Below are 19,654 nucleotides of genomic sequence, written 5' to 3' on the forward strand. Positions count from 1 at the left end.
CAGTCTATGTCAGGCCCCTCGGGAGGAACAGCCTGCCCAGGGTCTGCGTGACCCTGAAGGGGTAGGGCTGACGTGAGATAGGATGCATTCCAGGTGCGCACATCAGAGAGTCTGTAAGTGTACTGGCCTCTTTGTCCATGCACCTGAAGAGGGCGAGAGTACTTTGACTGTCTCTTGCATAGTATACCTGGTCTCCTAACCCTGACCCAAGACCCAGGAGGAAAGTGCACTGCTTTTGCCCTTCTCTTCTTGCCTGCATACTCCTTCATCTTCCTCTGCTTCTCTTTCACTGTTTGTGCTGTGTTTTGTGCTTGTAGGGATGTGACAGGCTGTGGTTTGTGGAGGCCTGTCACATGGAGTTTGGTGTGCATCTGACGTCTATGCAACAGCTCTGCAGGGGAGCATTGAGTGGTGGCATGCCTGGTTGCCCTGTAGACCTGGAGAAAGTCTCTGGTTGATGCTGTCCACTCCTTTCCTTCTATTGTCGCAGTCAGTAGACTATCCTTCAGACATCGATTAAATCTCTCAATTTCCCCATTGGCCTGGGGGTAGTAGAGTGAGGAGCGTTTGTATGCAATTCCCCTGTCCTTGAGAAAAGATTCCATTTCCTGTGAAATCAGTTGACTACCATTGTCTGAGATGAACTCTTTTGGGTTTCCTTCCCTGCTGAACACTGTAGACAGGAAGTGGATCACTGATGCAGAAGTAACTTGGGACATGAATGCAACCTCAGGCCACTTGCTAAAGTAATCTATGATGGCAATAGCAAAACGGCAACCAGGGACTGTGGACTCAAAAGGGCCTACAATGTCTATTGCTACTTTTTCCCATGCGGCATCTGGGAATGGAACAGGTTGCATAGGCATAGTATGTGTAACAGTTGTCTTCTCATGCTGCTGACATGTGAGGCAAGATTTGATTGTGGCTTCGACTTGTGCATCCATCCCAGGCCACCAGTAGAGGTCCCTGAGACGTTGTTTCGTTCGGACAATGCCCTGATGTGTCTCGTGAGCCGGTCGTATCAGTTGTGGCTGCAGTTGCTGTGGCACCAGTAGACAGTGGTCTCTCCGCAGGACACATCCATCCACTAAGGACCGTTCTGCTCTCAGTCTGTAGTAGGGTGTCAGTGTTGGATCCAGACCTGAGTGTGGCCATCTTGTGGTGATGAACTTGCACAGCTGTGACTGAACAGGGCATGCTTGACAGGCCTCCTTGAATTCATCTGCAGACACAGCTGAGAAGCTGCCGATGAGTGCCACCACCTCCAGCTCGTCCTCCTGTCCCTGATCAGCAGTTAGCAACGGGACATTTTCTGTGCCAGGTCTGTACTGCATGTCATAATTAAACGACAGCAACCTCGCTGACCACCTAGCTATACGCATACCAGCTCTGTCCAGCCCCTTAGAGGACAGTAGTGTCGTGAGGGGGCTGTGGTCTGTACGTAACGTGAAGCGTCTGCCCCCCACAGGTAGGTCCTCCATTTCTCTGTAGCCCAGACCCACCCCAAAGCTTCTTTCTCCACCGTGGAGTACTTCCGCTCTGCTGATGAAAGCGTGCGAGATGCAAACGCCACTGTTCTCTCGGAGTTGTCTGGGTGTATTTGAGTCAGCACAGCCCCAACCCCATAATCTGAAGTGTCCCTGATCACGATGGTGGGCAGATCAGGGTCAAACAAGGTCAGTGCGGGACTGTGTACAATCAACTGTTTCACTGTTTCAAAGCTCTGCTGTGCACTTGCAGTCCAGACATATGCAGCATCTCCTCGCAACAGGCTGCGCATAGGCTCCACCACTGAGGAGTAGTTGGGAATGAACTTTGCATACCATGAAGTCAGCCCCAGAAAGGAGCGGAGGCCAGAGGCATCCTTGGGGGCAGGTGCCTGCAACACTGCGTCCACATGACAGGGATCTGGCTGTATCCCCTGGGCTGACACCCTGTGGCCCAGGAAGCCAAGCTCCTCCTGCCTGAATTTGCACTTTGCCATGTTCAGTTTCAGTCCTGATGCATTGATGGCCTGGAGTACTGCTCGGAGATGGGCATCATGTTGTTCCCTGGTTTTCCCATGGATGATCGCATCATCCAAGTAGCATTGGCATCCGGGTAAGTCTTTCAGTATGGTCGTCATCATCCGCTGGAAGCAGCTAGGTCCTGAAAGCCAGTCCATATGGGACACGTTTAAACCTGAACAGACCCTCGTGTGCAATGAAAGCTGTGAGATTTCTGCTGTCCTCATGGAGCAGCACCTGATGATATGCACTCTGCAGGTCCAGTGTGGAGAAAACAGTTCCCCCTCTGAGCTCTGAAAACATGTCCTCTATGTGTGGGAGAGGGTAGCTGTCCACCACTATAGCCTTATTAGGCTCCCTTAAGTCCACACATAACCTAATAGCTCCCTCTTTCTTTGCGGTCACTACAATAGGGGAAACCCACTGCGATGACTCCATAGGCTCTATAATGTCCTGTCTTTGAAGCTTCTCAAGCTCCTGCGTAACTGCACCTCTCACTGCAAAAGGTAGGCGGCGCAGTCTTTGCTGAATTGGGGTCACATCTGTGCGCACTTTGATTTTGTGAATAAATCCTTTTGCATAGCTCAGCATCACACAGCCTGGCACGGTGGCCACATATTCACACACACACACACACGCACACACACACAGCTGACAGACACAACAGCGTCGTTAATGATGCATCTTTTAACCTCAGTGCACGTTCTCTTGAACATCAACTTTATTACCATATATGGTATTTCGAACGTGGTCACGCGGGAATTACCATATATGGTATTTCGAACGTGGTCACGTGGGAATTACCATATATGGTATTTCGAACGTGGTCACGCGGGAGTTACCATATATGGTATTTCGAACGTGGTCACGTGGGAATTACCATATATGGTATTTCGAACGTGGTCACGTGGGAATTACCATATATGGTATTTCGAACGTGGTCACGTGGGAATCAGTGAATTCGTCACGGTTTAGGGTTTATAAGAGCGCGCAGCAGTCGCGGCAGTCATTCGATTGTTTGACCTCGGAGAGAACGCATCGACTCAGAGTCACACACAGCGAAGTGAGAAAAGAAAGAAGTACAAGACAACACACATGACAGCTGGTCTGACCCACAAGTCCCATCAGCAGGAAGGCAACCAGTAGGTAGAAATACACCAAGCCAGACAGGTGAGGGTCCAAGTCAGACAGACAGTTCTTGTAGTGATACTTACAGACTTTGTGTTTGCCACTGATATGTTGAGCATACAGAAACACATTTAATCATAGGCGGCGCTATTAGGAGGCTAGGAAATATAACCTTCAACAAAACCATGACTATACCCCAGCGTGGACAACGTATTCTCATGAATAGCAGGGGGCTGTTTTCTGGGGGGCGCAGGGGTACCCGGGGCGAGCAGCCTGCGGGGGGGCTGTTCTGCGGGGGGGTTGGCCTCTCCCCGGGGGGGGGGGGCAACCTGCGGGGGGCTGTTCAGCGGGGGGGCGCGTCATTTTTTGCGGAGGGGGGGCCCTTCGGGAGGCGTGAGGTTGCGAGGGGGTCGGGGGTTCCTCTGCAGGGTAGACGCCAGGGCGGGGCAACCTACTTGGGGGCTGCTCTGCATGGGGGGCGCGTCTTCGGGGCGCAGGCCGGGGGAGCCTGTTCTGGGGAGGAGCGAGCCTGCGCGGGGGGCTGTTCTGCAGGGGGGCGTGTTCGGGGGGGCTGTTCTGTGTTCTGCGGGGGGTAACCTGCGGGGGGGGCACCCCTTCGGAGGCGGCGAACCTGCAAGGGAGTAGGGGGCTATTCTGCAGGTTCGGCGCGGGGGCTCCCGAGGGGCAATCTGCGAGGGGGGGGGCTGTTCAGCGGAGAGGGGCGCCCTTTCGGGGGGGGGGGGTGCCTGAGAGGGCACAGGGGGCTGTTCTGTAGGGGGGCGCGTGTTCGGGGGGCAGGCTGGGGGACAGGGGATAATGAACATAATCAATAAGAAACTAGTAAGTTAATAATAATAATAATAATGATGATGATGATGATGATGATGATGATGATGATAATAATAACTTCAGATAATAAAATAAGGTAAGCGTTAGGTTAAGGGTAGGGTTGGGTTGAGATTGAGGTTTGGTTAAGGTTAATCAACGTCCCGGTGTTGTGTCGAGTCTGGCTAAGGGGAAACAGATCTCGACGTGGAAACAGAGCTCGATACAACACCGGCAGTCACTGAACTAACTGCAGGAAGAGTGTGCACATTCGGAGCAGCAGGGGGCGTTTGCCTTCAGAATAACGGCCCCCGGTCCAACGGGGACCCCCTACCCCCCCTCCGGACTACCGGGCCTCCGAACAATGGCAAACCAACACACTTCCCACTCCCCGGCACCGCATTCTGTGGAAATACATCCCAGCTATAATCACAAAAAGGAAATGGATTTTATTTATTTATCTTTTTTTATTTGCGCAAACTGAAAGTATTTCACGCGGCTAACTAAGGGGGTGCATTTCACGGTAGGGGTGCATATTACAGCACAACAGCCCGTTTCATCGCAACGTCCGTATTGCTCACTTCCGTTATGTTGTGGCTTTTGCGTTTGTGTTTCCCGTAAATGGGAAATGTGATTGTAATTTTGAGTCAAATGCTCACAGTTGAATAGGTTCATCGAATCGTATTTTAGCAAGAAAGACTTTCTTATTTTTAAGCGCTAGTCTGTCCAGATGTTGGATCAAGCTAAACCTGTTCTATGACAATCCTAGGAAAGCGCCGCCTATCTGTTGTAAAGCAAACATAGTGAACTTCACTGTCCTCATTATGTAACAAAAATTAAAGCAAATCAGTTTTGGCAAAAGTTATCATTTAACTGATCCTGTTCTGTATTACAGTGTCCGATTACAGAAGAGGGGGACCGCAGGATGGCGAGAAACTTGACTGTAATACAGGAACCGAGGCGATTGAGAGAGCAGGAGCTTCAGCGTATAGCCATACCCCCCACTGCAACGCAGTTGGCAGATCTTTCAAAAACATGCCTGGACAATATCGCATTCCTCCTGAGACATCTCAGGGACAGATATATTTATCAAGCGAACCTCTTCAATGAGACTGAGGTCCTCAACAAACAGTGTCTCCTCCACTCTCAAATGGCACATGCTGCTAATTACGCCAATGACAACAGATGGCGAGCACATGAGATGAATCTAATGAGAGAGGAGCATTGGAGAATGGCACAGGTGGAAGGTCGCTTGCAAGCCATCCTGGCCGGGGCTGCAAACCTCCAGATATCGCTCAAGGAGAAATGTATTGATGAAGACGAAGCTCTCTGTCAGAGTAAGATCTTCCAGAGACAGTGCCTCCTAAAATCCAAAGAGGCAGATGATGCTCTATCCGCCAAGGAGGCCATGGAGAAAGAAAACGAGTCAATTCTTCAAGACAAATATGTGCAACAGGAACAGTTGGAGGCTCTGCAGAGAGACGCCGTCCTGCAGAGAGCCGCCACCCAGAAGTATCGGGCGTTAATTCAAAACGCTAGATTTGTTCTTGAAAGCAACTTGGACCAGATGCAATGCCTCTTTCGGGGGGTTTGCCAAGGGGAGCTGAGACAGCAAAAGATAGGGGTTACCCTCCTCCAGGCACAGGTGTTAAATATACATCTCCAGCAGTTCCAGGGGGAGTCTTGTCTCCTCTTGGAGAATGAGGAGACCTCCAGGGCTACGAGTGCAAATGACAGAGAGCAGGTGGTGGCCCTGCAGACAGATGCCATCCTGCAGACAGCCACTGCCCTGAAGGTGCACGAGATACAAACTGCTGCCCAGGAGGAGAAAACAAAGCCTCTAGTGGAGCAGGTGGAAGTCCTCACTGACAATACGGAGCTTTGGGAGCAGAACACTAAAGAGATGGCTGCTGCCCTCCTCCAGGCAGAGGAGGATTTCAAAAGACACCTCCAGCAGTTGCAGGAGGAAAAGGAGATTCTCCTTATGCGTCAAGAGGACCTCCTTCTTCAGAATGAACAGTGGCTCATCAACTCCGAAGACACAGAGGCTGCAGATTCTGCCAAGGAGCCCATGGAGCTGATCCTATTAGAAAAAAGCGTGCTCCTACAGGAGGTGCAGGATCTGCAGAGAGATGTTGCCCTGAAGGATGAGGCGTTACAGCGAACTGCCAACATGCTTGGTAATAACTCTCACCTGGCGCAATGCCTCTCTGAGGAGCTTCGCCGAGGGGAGCCGAGAAAAGAAAAGAAAGCGGCGTCCCTCCTCCAGGCAGAGGAGGTGTTGACTAGACAGCTCCAGCAGCTCCAGGAGGAGATTTGTGTTATCCTGGACAATGTGAAGCGCTCCATGAATGGCAGACCAGATGGCAGAAACAGGTATGATCACTGTGTATCTAGTGGCAGATGGAAGAAACAATGCACACATATATAACTTTTTCTATGTGTCTCAGTGAAATGGATCAAATAAGTTTGCAGTAATGTCAGAAAATCAGTGTACAGCAGTAGGACGTGTTAAAGTGTATTAACAGTGGAATGACGAGAGTTTTGTACTTTACAGAGCTTCACCTAAGGGGGAAACAGCCCCAACTGACGAAGAGGAGAAGGAGGAGGCCAGGGCAGGAGCAACCTCCCCTGTTGAAAAGGAGGAAGAAATAATACTTAACAGTCCAGAACCCTTGGAAGAATGCACTGTAAGAAGTTTTTGCCCTACAGAAGCACCCTTACCTGCAGAAGAGGAGACGGAGGCCAAGGGAGGACACAAGTGTAAGAAGGGCCGTCTCCGGCGTTTCTTCACCAGGCTGAGGAGGATCTTCTGCTGCTCTTGTTCCCAAAATGACTAAGGTCTCTCTTGAAAGAGCCATTTTCTCATCAACACTGCTACTCAATGCCTTAAAAAAAATAATTATTATAATACGGCCTTAAAAAAAAAACAAAAAAAAAAACGGCCTTATTAATTACAAAAAAAAGAGGTTTGGAGGATGTAAGAAAGGAGACGGCACACCAAGTGTGTCTTGTATACTTGTATGAGGTGTGTATACATGCATATATACTTTGACTAACATATATTTGCAATGTTACCAGTGGAAATAATCACAGAACAAATGCAGTCGATGTAAGTATCTTCAGGACTGTAGCTTTGATTTTATGTTGTGGTGTTATTCAGCTATTATGTTCACTACTAAATGCAACTTAGAGCATTTTAAACCACGAGATATTCTTGGCTTGGCGGTCCTGTATTACTAGGGGCCCCCTTTTTTAAACAGTGTGAGTATTGAGTGATTGTATCCCCTGAAAGGCTCTACATACACCGCAGGTTCAGGGAATGCTCTTTTATTTGCACACTGAACTGAACTACCCAAATACCGACACTGGCTGGAGGCCATTAACCGCCACAAGAGTTGGGCTATTGTGGCCCAACTAAATTGTCCATAGGTGTGAATGTGTTTATGTGGGTGCACACGCATGTGTATGTGTGTGTGTCGGCCCTGTGATGGCCTGGCAGCCTGTCCAGCATCCCACGATCCCGATTGGGATGAATGACTTGGATAATGGATGGATGGACGGATGGATGTACGGATATATTTACGTTTTGATACAAACATGCTGACATTCCTTTGTATTAATCTGCTATGGAGACTTCATTGTATTTGTAAAGGGAAAGGATCTTGTTTCTTTAAAAGATTGTGACGCAATAGGTCAGCAGAAAAAAAGGAAGGAAGCTGTGTTTTTGTTTTTTTATGTTCTCAACTTTTTTTATTGACATGTTTACAAATAAAGTTTCTAGAACTAGAGCGGACTGTGTGTCGCCTTCATTTGGTGGGTGCAACATAAATTTGGTGTTTCCACCCGGTTTGTAACAAAGTTCAGGACATTTGCTGACCAACTAACTGAAGAACAAAACCAAGAGGACGGTGTTGGCACTGAGGAGCTGAACATTCAAGTACACGACAATGGACGAGAGCAACAGCAGTGACATGAAATTGAGTACTTAACTATCTAGCAAGATGTCACCTGAGTATAAAGCTACATTACTGGAGATACAAGGAAAATTACCAACACTTTCCGTGGTGGAATTGAATTACTACAGTGCTCATTGATAAACATGGTGGTTAACACTCATTTCGCTCGTTGAGGACTTATCCTGCAACTATTGGAGGGCCATGCAATTTCGCTTGAGGATGAGGGACTGTCCCCATTGTTAGAAGTTAACCAGAAAATTGATACGCTGAGAGGCAAGTGTTTTAAGTGATGACAGCAATTCCAATCACACGGTATTATTCAGTATTAATATTGTTGATCATTACTTCTACTCGTGTGTCTATATTACGATGTCCAAATAACAAACTTAGTTTTCTTCAGATTTAATGATCATTTGTTTCTGTAAAACCACATTTTTAACTTTTTCATTTTAGCTGTGAGCAACTCCAAAAGCCCCTGTAAATTCTCCCTGGAACAAAAAATGGCTGTGTCTTTAGCAAATAAAATGAATGAAATTCAATAGACTTGATACCTTACATATATCATTGATAAACAGAACAAAAAATGTAGGGCCTAATACTGACCCCTGTGGGACTCCACAAGTAATGTCCATGCATGTTGATTTATAGTCACCTATCTGCACAAACTGTCTGTTTCCAATATAACTTTTCAGCCTATTTAGCCCCACCCCTCTGATACCATGTCATTTTATTAAGTACTATTTCATGGTCAATTGCGTCAAACTTTTTTTTTTAATCTGTGAATACTCCCACTGTATACTTCTTATCATACAACCAATTATTTCTTCTATTAGCTCCATTAATGCCATAGATGTCGATCTTTTTGATCAGAGCCCATACTGACTGTCTGACCACAATTTATGTTTCTCAATGGAATTATCAAACCTTGCAGTATAGAGTTTCTCCAAAATCTTAAGAGAACTGTGAAAGCAAGGACACAGGCCTGTAATTGGTTGAGTGATGTCTATCCCCAGCTTTATATCGTGGGATAACTTTAGCAATTTTCATATTGCATGGAAATGTACCAGTTTTGAAAGACAAGTTGCAGATGTAAGTCAGTGGGTTTACAATACCATCAACGGCTTTCTTAACAAAAGTCATATAAATTCCATTGCAGTCAGTCGATGTTTGGTTCTTACTCTTGTTAACAGTATCAACAATTTCCTTTCCTTCTACAGCTCTCAGAAAGTTTAAGCTTTGAATTCTATCTCCACAATACTCAATAGCCCCCACCTCTTGGCTGTGGGTCCTCGATTTCTTCTGCCAGTTTTGGTCCCACACTTACTAAAAATTTGTTAAACCCATTTACCACATCATTCATATTGTTTATAGTTTTATCATTGTCCATGAAATACTGAGGGTAACTTGTTGATCCTTTTCTACTACTACTACTACTAATAATAATAATAATAATAATACTACCACTACTACTACTACAACTATTACTACTTTCGGCTGCTCCCGTTAGGGGTCGCCACAGTGGATCATCCATTTCCATCTCTTCCTGTCCTCTGCATCTTCCTCTGTCATACCAGCCACCTGCATGTCCTCCCTCACCACATCCATAAACATCCTCTTTGGCCTTCCTCTTCTCCTCTTCCCTGGCAGCTCCATATTCAGCATCCTTCTCCCAATATACCCAGCATCTCTCCTCCACACATGTCCAAGCCATCTCAATCTTGTCTCTCTTGCTTTGTCTCCAAACCGTCCAACCTGAGCTGTCCCTTTAACATACGCCTTCCTAATCCTGTCCTTCTTCATCACCCCCAACGAAAATCTTATGTTAATCTTAATTGTTAATCTTAATCTGTTGAAACTCTTCAACAGTCTTTCTCACCCGTTTAGGCTCCATCTGGGGTACATGGTGTGGTGGTGTCTTTCGTGTGGGCCTAATTGGTGAAAAAAATTTAACTTTTTTACAGTGAAAGCCTTGTATCTTTTGTTTTACCATGATCTGTTCTGTTCTGTTGTTACTAAGCAATATAACATATTGCATCCGTTAGCGCGGGAAGGGGGGGGTGGGCTTGGGGGGCTGCATTCCCCCCCCCTCCAGTGGTGGCAGGTGGCTGTGTAACGTCTTACACCCAACAGTATGCCTAACTTTTCCTAATGTACAAATGCAAAAAAATAAAACATACCTTTATTTTAAACAGTGGGCTAGCGCTGTGTGGAATGTACGTTTGTAATAATAAAGTGAGTACCCCCTCCATTCCAAATCTACTACACACACACACACACACACACCTTACAAACAAAACAATGAAATCATACTGATCATACTGTAGCAACCGGGTGAGGCGGTCGCTCTGACTGTCGTTGGTTCTACGCTGGCACAGCGCAATGGCTGATGGGACTGTTAATGTTAGATTTAACATTGTGTTTTAGTGGTGTGGCGTTCACGTTGTAGTTATTTTTGTGTTGATGTTTTGGGGGTTCGACTCAGAGTAAATAGGAGACTGTTTACTGACTAACTGACTGTAGGACCATGACTGGGATTGATGTCGCTACTTGGGACATGGGGGGGGGGGTTATTATGTTGTTGTCAGTTCTGGTCCATTCTGGCCAGGGTTGCCTCTCGACTCATTCTCCCACGCCGGCTCGCCACAATACTTTTTGTTTCAGTTGGCAGCCCCCCTATTTTTTCTTTTTGGAAAAAATTTCCCCCTCTCTTTTCCACCCCAATTGTACCTGGCCAATCGCCCTGCTCTCTGAGCCATCCCGGTCTCTGCTCCACCCCCTCTGCCAATCCGGAGAGGGCTGCAGACTACCACATGCCTCCTCCTCCTCCGATACATGTGGCGTTGCCAGCCGCTTCTTTTCACCTGACAGTGAGGAGTTTTGCCAGGGGGACGTAGCGTGTGGGAGGATCACGCTATTCCCAGTCTGCCCCCCCCCCCCGAACAGGCACCCCGACAAACCAGAGGAGGCGCTAGTGCAGCAACCAGGACACATGCCCACTTCCCACCCGCAGACATGGCCAATTGTGTCTGTAGGGATGCCCGACCAAGCCGGAGGTAACACGGGGATTCGAAACGGCGAGCCACATGCTGGAAGGTGCAGCCCCCCTACTAAAAACATCGTCCCTGTGTCTGATGGCATCTTAATTACATATGTGACAACTGCAAATGGACACATGGAAGAAGTCCTGCAGTGGCACTCATACCCTATTAGAAGTCCCTTTGGGCCGCTCTAGTGGCCGAGCGGAATAAACCGCCGTCCTTGCGACCCGCTCGTCGTGTGGCTGGGAGGTTCGTATCCCAGACTCGCCGTAACCGTTCACGGCCAGAGCGTCCATGGGGTAAGGCCTTCATTAGGCCACCCTTACCCGAGGGATAGGGGGGGTAGATTGGTGTAGTGTTCGGGGACTCGTCGTTCTCCAGCGACCCCTCTGGCCCATCCGGGTGCCTGCAGCCAAGCAACCGAAAGCGTTCTCTCTACGCCTCCTCTGCGGCCTGAAGGTGATGCAATCCATGCGAGGAGGCTTCAACGTGTAAACTAGCGAGAGCAGTCGACACGAGTTTGAAGGAAGCTTGTGTTACGGCTGTCTCCTTCCTGTGGAAACGTGAGCCAGGGGGGTTTTTCGACAAGAGTTCCGGCCATATGCCGTTGGGTCAATCGGGTGGGATAAGGGGAAAAACTAGAAATACATTTATAAAAGAAAACGAAGTCCCTTTGTTAGCTGCTGTTCACGTATTTGTGGCGTACTCGTTTGCTCGCCCAGTTCTTGTCGCTTTCCTTCAACCTCGCCCATCAACAAACCGTTTTTGCTCACAGGTCCACAACTGGCGAGACCGCTTTTGGGTTTGACGCTTTCTGACATTTCGATTTAAACCACGGGGAGTTCGGTGACAGTCCCAATCACTACCGTCATGTAATCATCATCATGAATAACAAAGCGAATACCGATGGTGAATCATACAGATGCATGTGGGGAATCCCTACTGGCCAGCTTCCTTATGGTGGTAAAACTCACATCACAGTCTTCATGGACAAGGATATTGGGGAACACTTTAGTATGGAGAACATAAAAAAACTTAATTACTAGTGAATTAGTAATGATCAAGATGTCACTTTAGTATGGGGAACATATTCTAAGTAGCAAAAACTGGTAACACTTTAGTATGGGGAACATAAAAAAATTTAATTACTAGTGAATTAGTAATGATCAAGATGTGACTTTAGTATGGGGAACATATATATTCTAAGTAACAAAACTTAATTACTAGTGAATTAGTAATGATCAAGATGTCACTTTAGTATGGGGAACATATTCTAAGTAAAAAAACTTAATTACTAGTGAATTAGTAATGATCAAGATGTCACTTTAGTATGGGGAACATATTCTAAGTAACAAAAACTTAATTTACAGTAATTTAACACTATGAGCACTTGTAATTTTGTGTTTTGTTATGTAAGAACAGACCATATTCATTAAGTGTTAGTAAGGGAGAATACCTCTTCTTGTGGTACTACCACCTTATAAAGTCCACACTAAGCAAAGCATATTGAGATGGTACTACTAATAAGCAATAATTCTGAGGTTATAGAGGGAAAACTCATAGTTCATGGCTTACTGGTTGTATAATAAGGCCATGCAGAATAAGGCATGAATGAGTACGTCATAATAACCAATTAAGAGCGAATATGCTGCTAATTTGCATGCTAATAAGCACCTAATTAATGGTGACTACGTTCCCTATACTAAAGTGTTACCGGATATTTAAAGCTTTCAACCACCTTCCCGTGTTTTATGGTCGTCGAAGAGCCCTGATACAGCCGTGTAGGAGGATTTATAGTCCAACGCGAAGTAGTTTGTTTTACTTGTTACTGTTTCATCTTCCTCCGCTGGGCGAAACGCCCCTTGTTTCCACTAACCGGGCGACTCCCGTTCACCGGCCTGATCTATTTCACTGCGGCTGCCCCGCTGTCATAAAGACAAGGTGCGTCTATCCATGAATTACGCCCTCCTTTCCACTGACTGGACAAATGACCGTGCACCTGCCTCGTCTTCCATACCGCATATTCGCTGAGCAAAAGCAAGAGCAGGGAAGGTTTCGTCTCTTCCAAGACACAGTTTTGACACGTCTCTCAGGAAAACGACTTTGCGGTAAAACCTACCGCCGTAGTCGAGCCATTGTGCCTCCCCTATGTAAATTAAATCAAACTAGTGTAAACTAGTAATAAGACACGTTAGCCCCTAGCTAACGGGTCTGACCCTTTAGCCGAGTGGGTAGTGATGTCGCCTTGTGGTGCAGTACACCCCGTATCGAATCCCGCACCGGGCAAGAAAACAACCGGTTACATAATCATTACGGGAAAGACACAAAATGGTCACTGCGAAATAGCCACAGATGGGAGCACTGACATTAAGAGGAACGTGAAGGATGGCCACAGACTAATAGAGCAAATACAGACCCGCCCTGAACCCTGCTGCCGCACTCAATAAAATTCATTAAGACTTAGGGAGGACGAGAACGACAGAAGGAGGGAGAGAGAGCGAGGGAGAGAGAGCGAGAGAGTTGTTGTCTTTTAATATTCCTGGTGGTCCTTTGTCATTCTTACAGGATCAATAGCCGCCCTCCACTCCCTGGACAAGAGCAGCCAATCAGCACCGTGGGAGGGCAATGGATCAGTCTGATCAATCAATAACCATTTAGCTGGGTGGAGATGGGGAAACAACTACACAACAATACACTATCAATTACACATTAATACTCTGTCAGTCCGCCTGCATGTCTAACTCCCCGTGAGCTTGTCTACGTGTTTCTCTGTTGTCTTCCCTGTCTGTCCATCAGCCTTTCCACCCGCCTGCCGATTACGTCCACCCGTTTGGCTTCGTCCGTCTCTCCGTCCACCTCCGTCTCTCTCTAAACCCGTCTGTCTGCGCACTGACACCGCATCTGTCAACAGTCTGTCAACAAGCACCGCCCGTGTACCTTCCACCACAACTGCAGTCTCTCATCCCTCGCTCTGCCTCTCATTTCGTTCACAGCTATAGATTTAATTTTCAAGCTTCAACACGGCAGTTAGTGGACTTTACGTCACCCTTCAGCACAACTGCCCGATGGCTCGCTCACACACACACACACACACTCTACTAGGGCTTGCACAGAGTACTCGATCATTCGAGTACTACTGCAGTTACGTCAGTCCTCGAGTTTCTGCGTGGACGTTGGGTATTCGTCAGTTGTGGGATGCTGGATCTCACGCGGACCCAGTCAGAGCCCTTGGTAAACACAGCGAGCCCTCGTCCTCACATCTCGTAAGTCAGCGTTTCTCAACCCAGTCCTCAAGGACCCCCTATCCTGCAGATTTTCTTTGCAACCCCGAATCGGTACCTGTTTGTAGTAATTCAGCAGTGAATGTCGAGAGTTTGCACACCTTGCATAATTAAGTGCTGTGAGATGATTGGTTGAGTAAGTACAAGCAAAGCTACCTATGCAGGGTTACAATGAAAATCTGCAGGTTAGGGGGTCCTTGAGGACTGGGTTGAGAAACACTGTCGTAAGTGAACGTGTGTTTGCTTTACTGCTGTAGTCCACTGTGCACATCGTCTTCCCCGGCTGTCGTCGTGATGAAATGAACGTGCAACAATTGTGGGTTGTGGACGGATTCCTGCAGGACGGCTCCCACATCGAGTCTGTCATATAACAGACTGGGCTACTACAATAATGTGGCCAAACAAAATAACGTTGTTAAAAAATAGATGCATGCAAAGATGACCAATTTAATTTTCAAGTCGGTTAGGCTTTCTAATGATGACCAGGTTTCACCGACTTTGTAAAAAAAAAAACCCAAACCCAGCCGCCATATCTAACACAATAAGAAGAACACACTTTACTGACTGAGCTTTCTATCTTGGGCGACTGCAGAATGTTGGTAACATCCATTCATTCATTCATTCATTCATTCATTCATTCATTCATTCATGTTCAGCCGCTTCTCCGGGGTCGGGTCGCGGTGGCAGCAAGCTAAGTAGTACACACCAGACGTCCCTCTCCCCAGCAATGCCCTCCAGCTCCTCCTGGGGGATCCCAAGGCGTTCCCAGGCCAGATTGGACATGTAGTCTCTCCAGCGAGTTCTGGGTCTACCCCGGGGTCTCCTCCCAGTTGGACGTGCCCAGTAAACCTCCAAAGGAAGGCACCCAGGAGGCATCCTGATCAGATGCCCGAACCACCTCAACTGGCTCCTTTCGACGCGAAGGAGCAGCGGCTCTACTCTGAGCTCCCTCCGGATGTCTGAGCTCCTCACCCTATCTCTAAGGCTGAGCCCGGACACCCTACGGAGGAAACTCACTTCAGCCACTTGTATCTGTGATCTCACCCTTTAGGTCACTACCCAAAGCTCATGACCACAGGTGAGGGTTGGAACGAAGACTGACTGGTAAATTGAGAGCTTTGCCTTCCAGCTCAGCTCCCTCCTCACCACCATGGTCCGGTACAACATCCACACTACTGCAGTACTGTCAGTAACCAATAATGTTAAATATGGTCAGTATCATCCATACTTCACCTCATATCACACATTTTATGCTTTGCTCTATTTGCTGAGACCACAACTCCTGCACGGACTCGAGTTTTTCAGGAAAGGAGTGCTCGAGTTGTAAAATTATGCACTCGTGCAAGCCCTTCTATCTACCTTCTCGCTGTTTTGAATGCAGAATAAAAAGTGCCTCCTAGGTAAAAGAACAAGATCAATATATTGCACACGCAGACTCGTCAGTTGTTCTGCAACGTTTAGTCGTATCATCTCAGAGCACCGGACTCTTATTAGAGTATAGTGCCCCGGGGACACACTAGTGCCCTATTACTGGCTTTCCTTACATATTGATTCATTGGCTTGAACTGGATAATGACTCCCTCTAAGAGGGGGTTTACTGTACAGCGAGCCTGTGGAAACGCTTGATTAAATTTGTCTGTATTCTGAGCCATAACGAAGTGCCACAAAGTCAGTTTTCAATCCAACAATCAAGTTCTTCAAGCTAATTCTGAAAACAAAAAAACACAAACAAGCTGACTGTGAAATAAAATGCCATACTGTCTATCGTAATCAGAAACTGTTGGATTCGCCCTCCAGTTGTATTGTACTACACACTTATTGTCCCCACTGGACTGTATGACAGGACTTCTATGATGTTGCCCCCCCCCTTTTTTTTCTCCCCAACTGTACCCGGCCAATTACCCCGCTCTCTGAGCCGTCCCGGTCGCTGCTCCGCCCCCTCTGCCGATCCGGGGAGGGCTGCAGACTACCACATGCCTCCTCCGATACATGTGGAGTCGCCAGCCGCTTCTTTTCACCTGACAGTGAGGAGTTTCACCAGGGGGACGATCACGCTATTCCCCCCAGTTCCCCTTCTCACCTGAACAGGCGCCCTGACCAACCAGAGGAGGCGCTAGTGCGGCGACCAGGACACATACCCACATCCGGCTTCCCATCCGCAGACACGGCCAATTGTGTCTGTAGGGACGCCCGACCAAGCCGGAGGTAACATGGGGGTTTGAACCGGCGATCCCCGTGTTGGTAGGCAGCAGAATAGACCGCTACGCCACCCAGCGTAACAATTTATTGTTTCAAGTGCAAGTTGTGTTCATTTCGTTAAGAGTAGCTGTAACTGCAGGCCACGGTACTAACGGTGACGTCAGAATTTCTTTGAAAGACAGCTGATGAACCGCGTGTGTTGATTAGCTCCCACGTGTGTGTTTGCTGCTCTCTCGGCGTGATAAACTTACGTTGGCAGTTTTTAGCGGTGACGGCATCTCCATAGTAACCCTCGGCACAACTCTGGCACGACGTCCCCCCATAACCTTGGCGGCAGCGCACACACTGGCCGGTGACGGGGTCACAGCTGCCGGGCGTGGCCAGGTCTAAGTTGCCGTGGCAGTCACAGGGCTGGCAGGAGCCTCCTGGCAGGGCGGGCTGGCCGAAGTAGCCGTTGGCACACCTGGTAGGTAGCAGAGAGAGTGATCAGTACAACCTCACACAACTTAGAAACACAAGAATAAATACCGCGAAGAATGTCCTGGTGAAGCCGAGGGTCCTGAGTTTTCCCCATTAATAAAAACTCACGTCCTCCACCTGGACCACGGAGTCAGGTTACATAATGCTACCTGCCATCTTTCTTTTTGGGGGGGGGGATTTTTCTGCTGTGGTGTGTAGGAACTGTCTACTGACGAGCCGACAGCACACAGGCCACAATGGCGACCACAATGGCGGCCACAATGACGGCCCACAATGGCGGGCCACAATGGCGGGCCACAATGGCGGCCCACAATGGCGGGCCACAATGGCGGCCCACAATGGCGGGCCACAATGGCGGCCACAATGGCGGCCCACAATGGCGGTCCACAATGGCGGGCCACACTGCCAGAGCGAGGTCCAGAGCTGGGAAATCATGGACTTCAGCTTCAGCGCTTCAAGTTTACCACTGTACATGTAGCACAGCAAACACACATACGGGAAACAATCGGATGAAAGCAAGTTGTCGACACGACTGCCTGCACCGGAGCGCCACACACGGCCCGACGCTAGCATAGCAACCTCGCTGCGCTTTATAGGAATTAACTGACACTATAGGGGCATGTTTTTGACCAATCAGATTCTTGGCCTAAAGCAGCAGTTATCAAACACAATAATGTCACACACACACATGCACGCACAAAGCTAGATGATCCGAGAGCCCAAACATATAGCAACGAGTGAAGATGCCATGTTTAAAAACTATATTTGAGCGATCAAAAAAAAAATCCATAATTTCAAAAAGCACTGGATCTCCATTTGCCCACACACTAGTGAACAATCTGATAACTGACACGCCGCAGTTCGACAAATTAATTCAGAACATGAGCTCATGCCAGATATCTGTCCGCAAGATAGATAGCACGGAAGGCCTCGCGCTATAGCAGCTATTGAACACACGCACACACACGCGCACACACACACACACACACACACACACATACATTCATATGTGTGAATTTGTGCACATGCACACACTCATTCATATGTGTGAATTTGTGCACATGCACACACTCATTCATGCAAAGGCAGATGCAGACACAAACACACACAGACACACACACACACACATACACACACACAAACATGCTGTGAAAGTCTGACAAGAGGATGAAAGGAAACTTATAGCACAACTGAAAACAGCTTGTTCAATTCCCCCCAAACACACACACACACACACACACACACACACATTATAATATCAGTGTTCCCCAACTCAGCCATTTTTCATCTTCCAATCCCTTCTCCTTTCAAATCTCACACAAATCTATCTCGCTTACTCTCTCTCTCTCCCTCTCTCCCTCTCTCTCTCTCTCTCTCTCTCGCTCGCCCCCACAGATTCACACAGGTTGTTTCAGTGTATTCCAGATATGCAGGCTTTCCACTGTTTGAGGCATTTCTTATCAGCTCAAACATGTTATCTGTAGGAGCTGTTATCTGCCCCCCCCTCCCTCTCTCTCCCCACCCCCCCTCTCTCTCCATCCATCCTGCTCCCTGTCTGCCTCTCTCTGTCCACATGACGGCGCATGGCAGCGTGAGATATGCCTGTTAATTCCGTATGCGGCGCCGCCGCCACGGGGCGGGGGCGTTGCAGTTGACATTCTAGTTGGAGGGGGAGACGGCTGACGGAGGGGGAGACGGCTGACGGGCGGGCAGCGTGCGACGGGCCACGGAGGGCTTTAAAGGACGCCGGACGGAAAAATGACCCCCGACTTCTGTTGGACGTGTGTCCGTCTCCCTCACAGCCCGCTCGCCCCGGCGTCGAGCGTAGGAATACAAATAAAAACCAACTCCAGACAGGTCACTTCTATCTGTATTGCCCATTATGCCAAACTACAGGTTTGCCTCAGGGGGCAACACACCTCCCCGTCCTTACACCCCCGCATGGGATAAGGAGCACCTCCCTAAACACCCGCTAACAGGGAGAAGAACCAGAGGAGCCATAACTTTTATTACCCTGCACTCTCTCTCTGACTCTCTCTTCCCCCTCTCTGGCCGTCTCCGTCTCTCTCCCCCTCTCTGACTCTCTCTCCCCCCGTCTCTCTCTCCCTCTCTCCCCCCTCTCTGTCTGTCTCTCCCCCCTGACTCTCCATCTCTCTCTCTCTCCCTCTCTGACTCTCTCTCCCCCCCTCTGACCATCTGTCTCTCTCCCCCTCTCTCTGACTCTCTCTCCCCCCCTCTCTCTGTCTGTCTCTCCCCCTGACTCTCCATCTCTCTCTCCCTCCTCTGACCATCTCTCTCTCTCTACCCTCTCTGACTCTCCCCCCCTGACAGTCTGTCTCTCTCCCCCTCTCTGACTCTCTCCCCCCATCTCTCTCTCTCTCTGACTCTCTCCCCCCTCTGTCTGTCTCTCCCCCTCTGACAGTCTCTGTCTCTCTCCCCCTCTCTGACTCTCTCTCCCCCTCTGACAGTCTCTGTCTCTCTCCCCCTCTCTGACTCTCTCTCCCCCCATCTCTCTCTCTCCCTCTCTCTGACTCTCTCCCCCCTCTGTCTGTCTCTCTCCCTCTGACAGTCTCTGTCTCTCTCCCCCTCTCTGACTCTCTCTCATCCTCTGACCATCTCTGTCTCCCCCCTCTCTGACTCTCCCCCCCCATCTCTCTCTCCCTCTCTCTGACTCCCTCCCCCCTCTCTGTCTGTCTCTCCCCCCTGACTCTCCAGCTCTCTCTCTCCCCCCTCTGACC

General features: G+C 48.6%; 1 protein-coding gene across 1 annotated transcript in view; it reads right to left on the bottom strand.

Moving 5' to 3' along the window:
• The window catches only part of lama2 (laminin, alpha 2), a 334,247-nt gene that overhangs the window by 160,343 nt on the left and 154,250 nt on the right, over positions 1 to 19,654 (bottom strand). Inside the window, exon 21 of the mRNA XM_056294135.1 lies at positions 16,688 to 16,899. Within this exon, the coding sequence (XP_056150110.1) occupies positions 16,688 to 16,899 (212 nt within the window). The remainder of the gene's footprint in view (positions 1 to 16,687; positions 16,900 to 19,654) is intronic.

The sequence above is a fragment of the Lampris incognitus genome, chromosome 15 (assembly GCF_029633865.1).
Source record: "Lampris incognitus isolate fLamInc1 chromosome 15, fLamInc1.hap2, whole genome shotgun sequence".
Taxonomy (NCBI): Eukaryota; Metazoa; Chordata; class Actinopteri; order Lampriformes; family Lampridae; genus Lampris; species Lampris incognitus.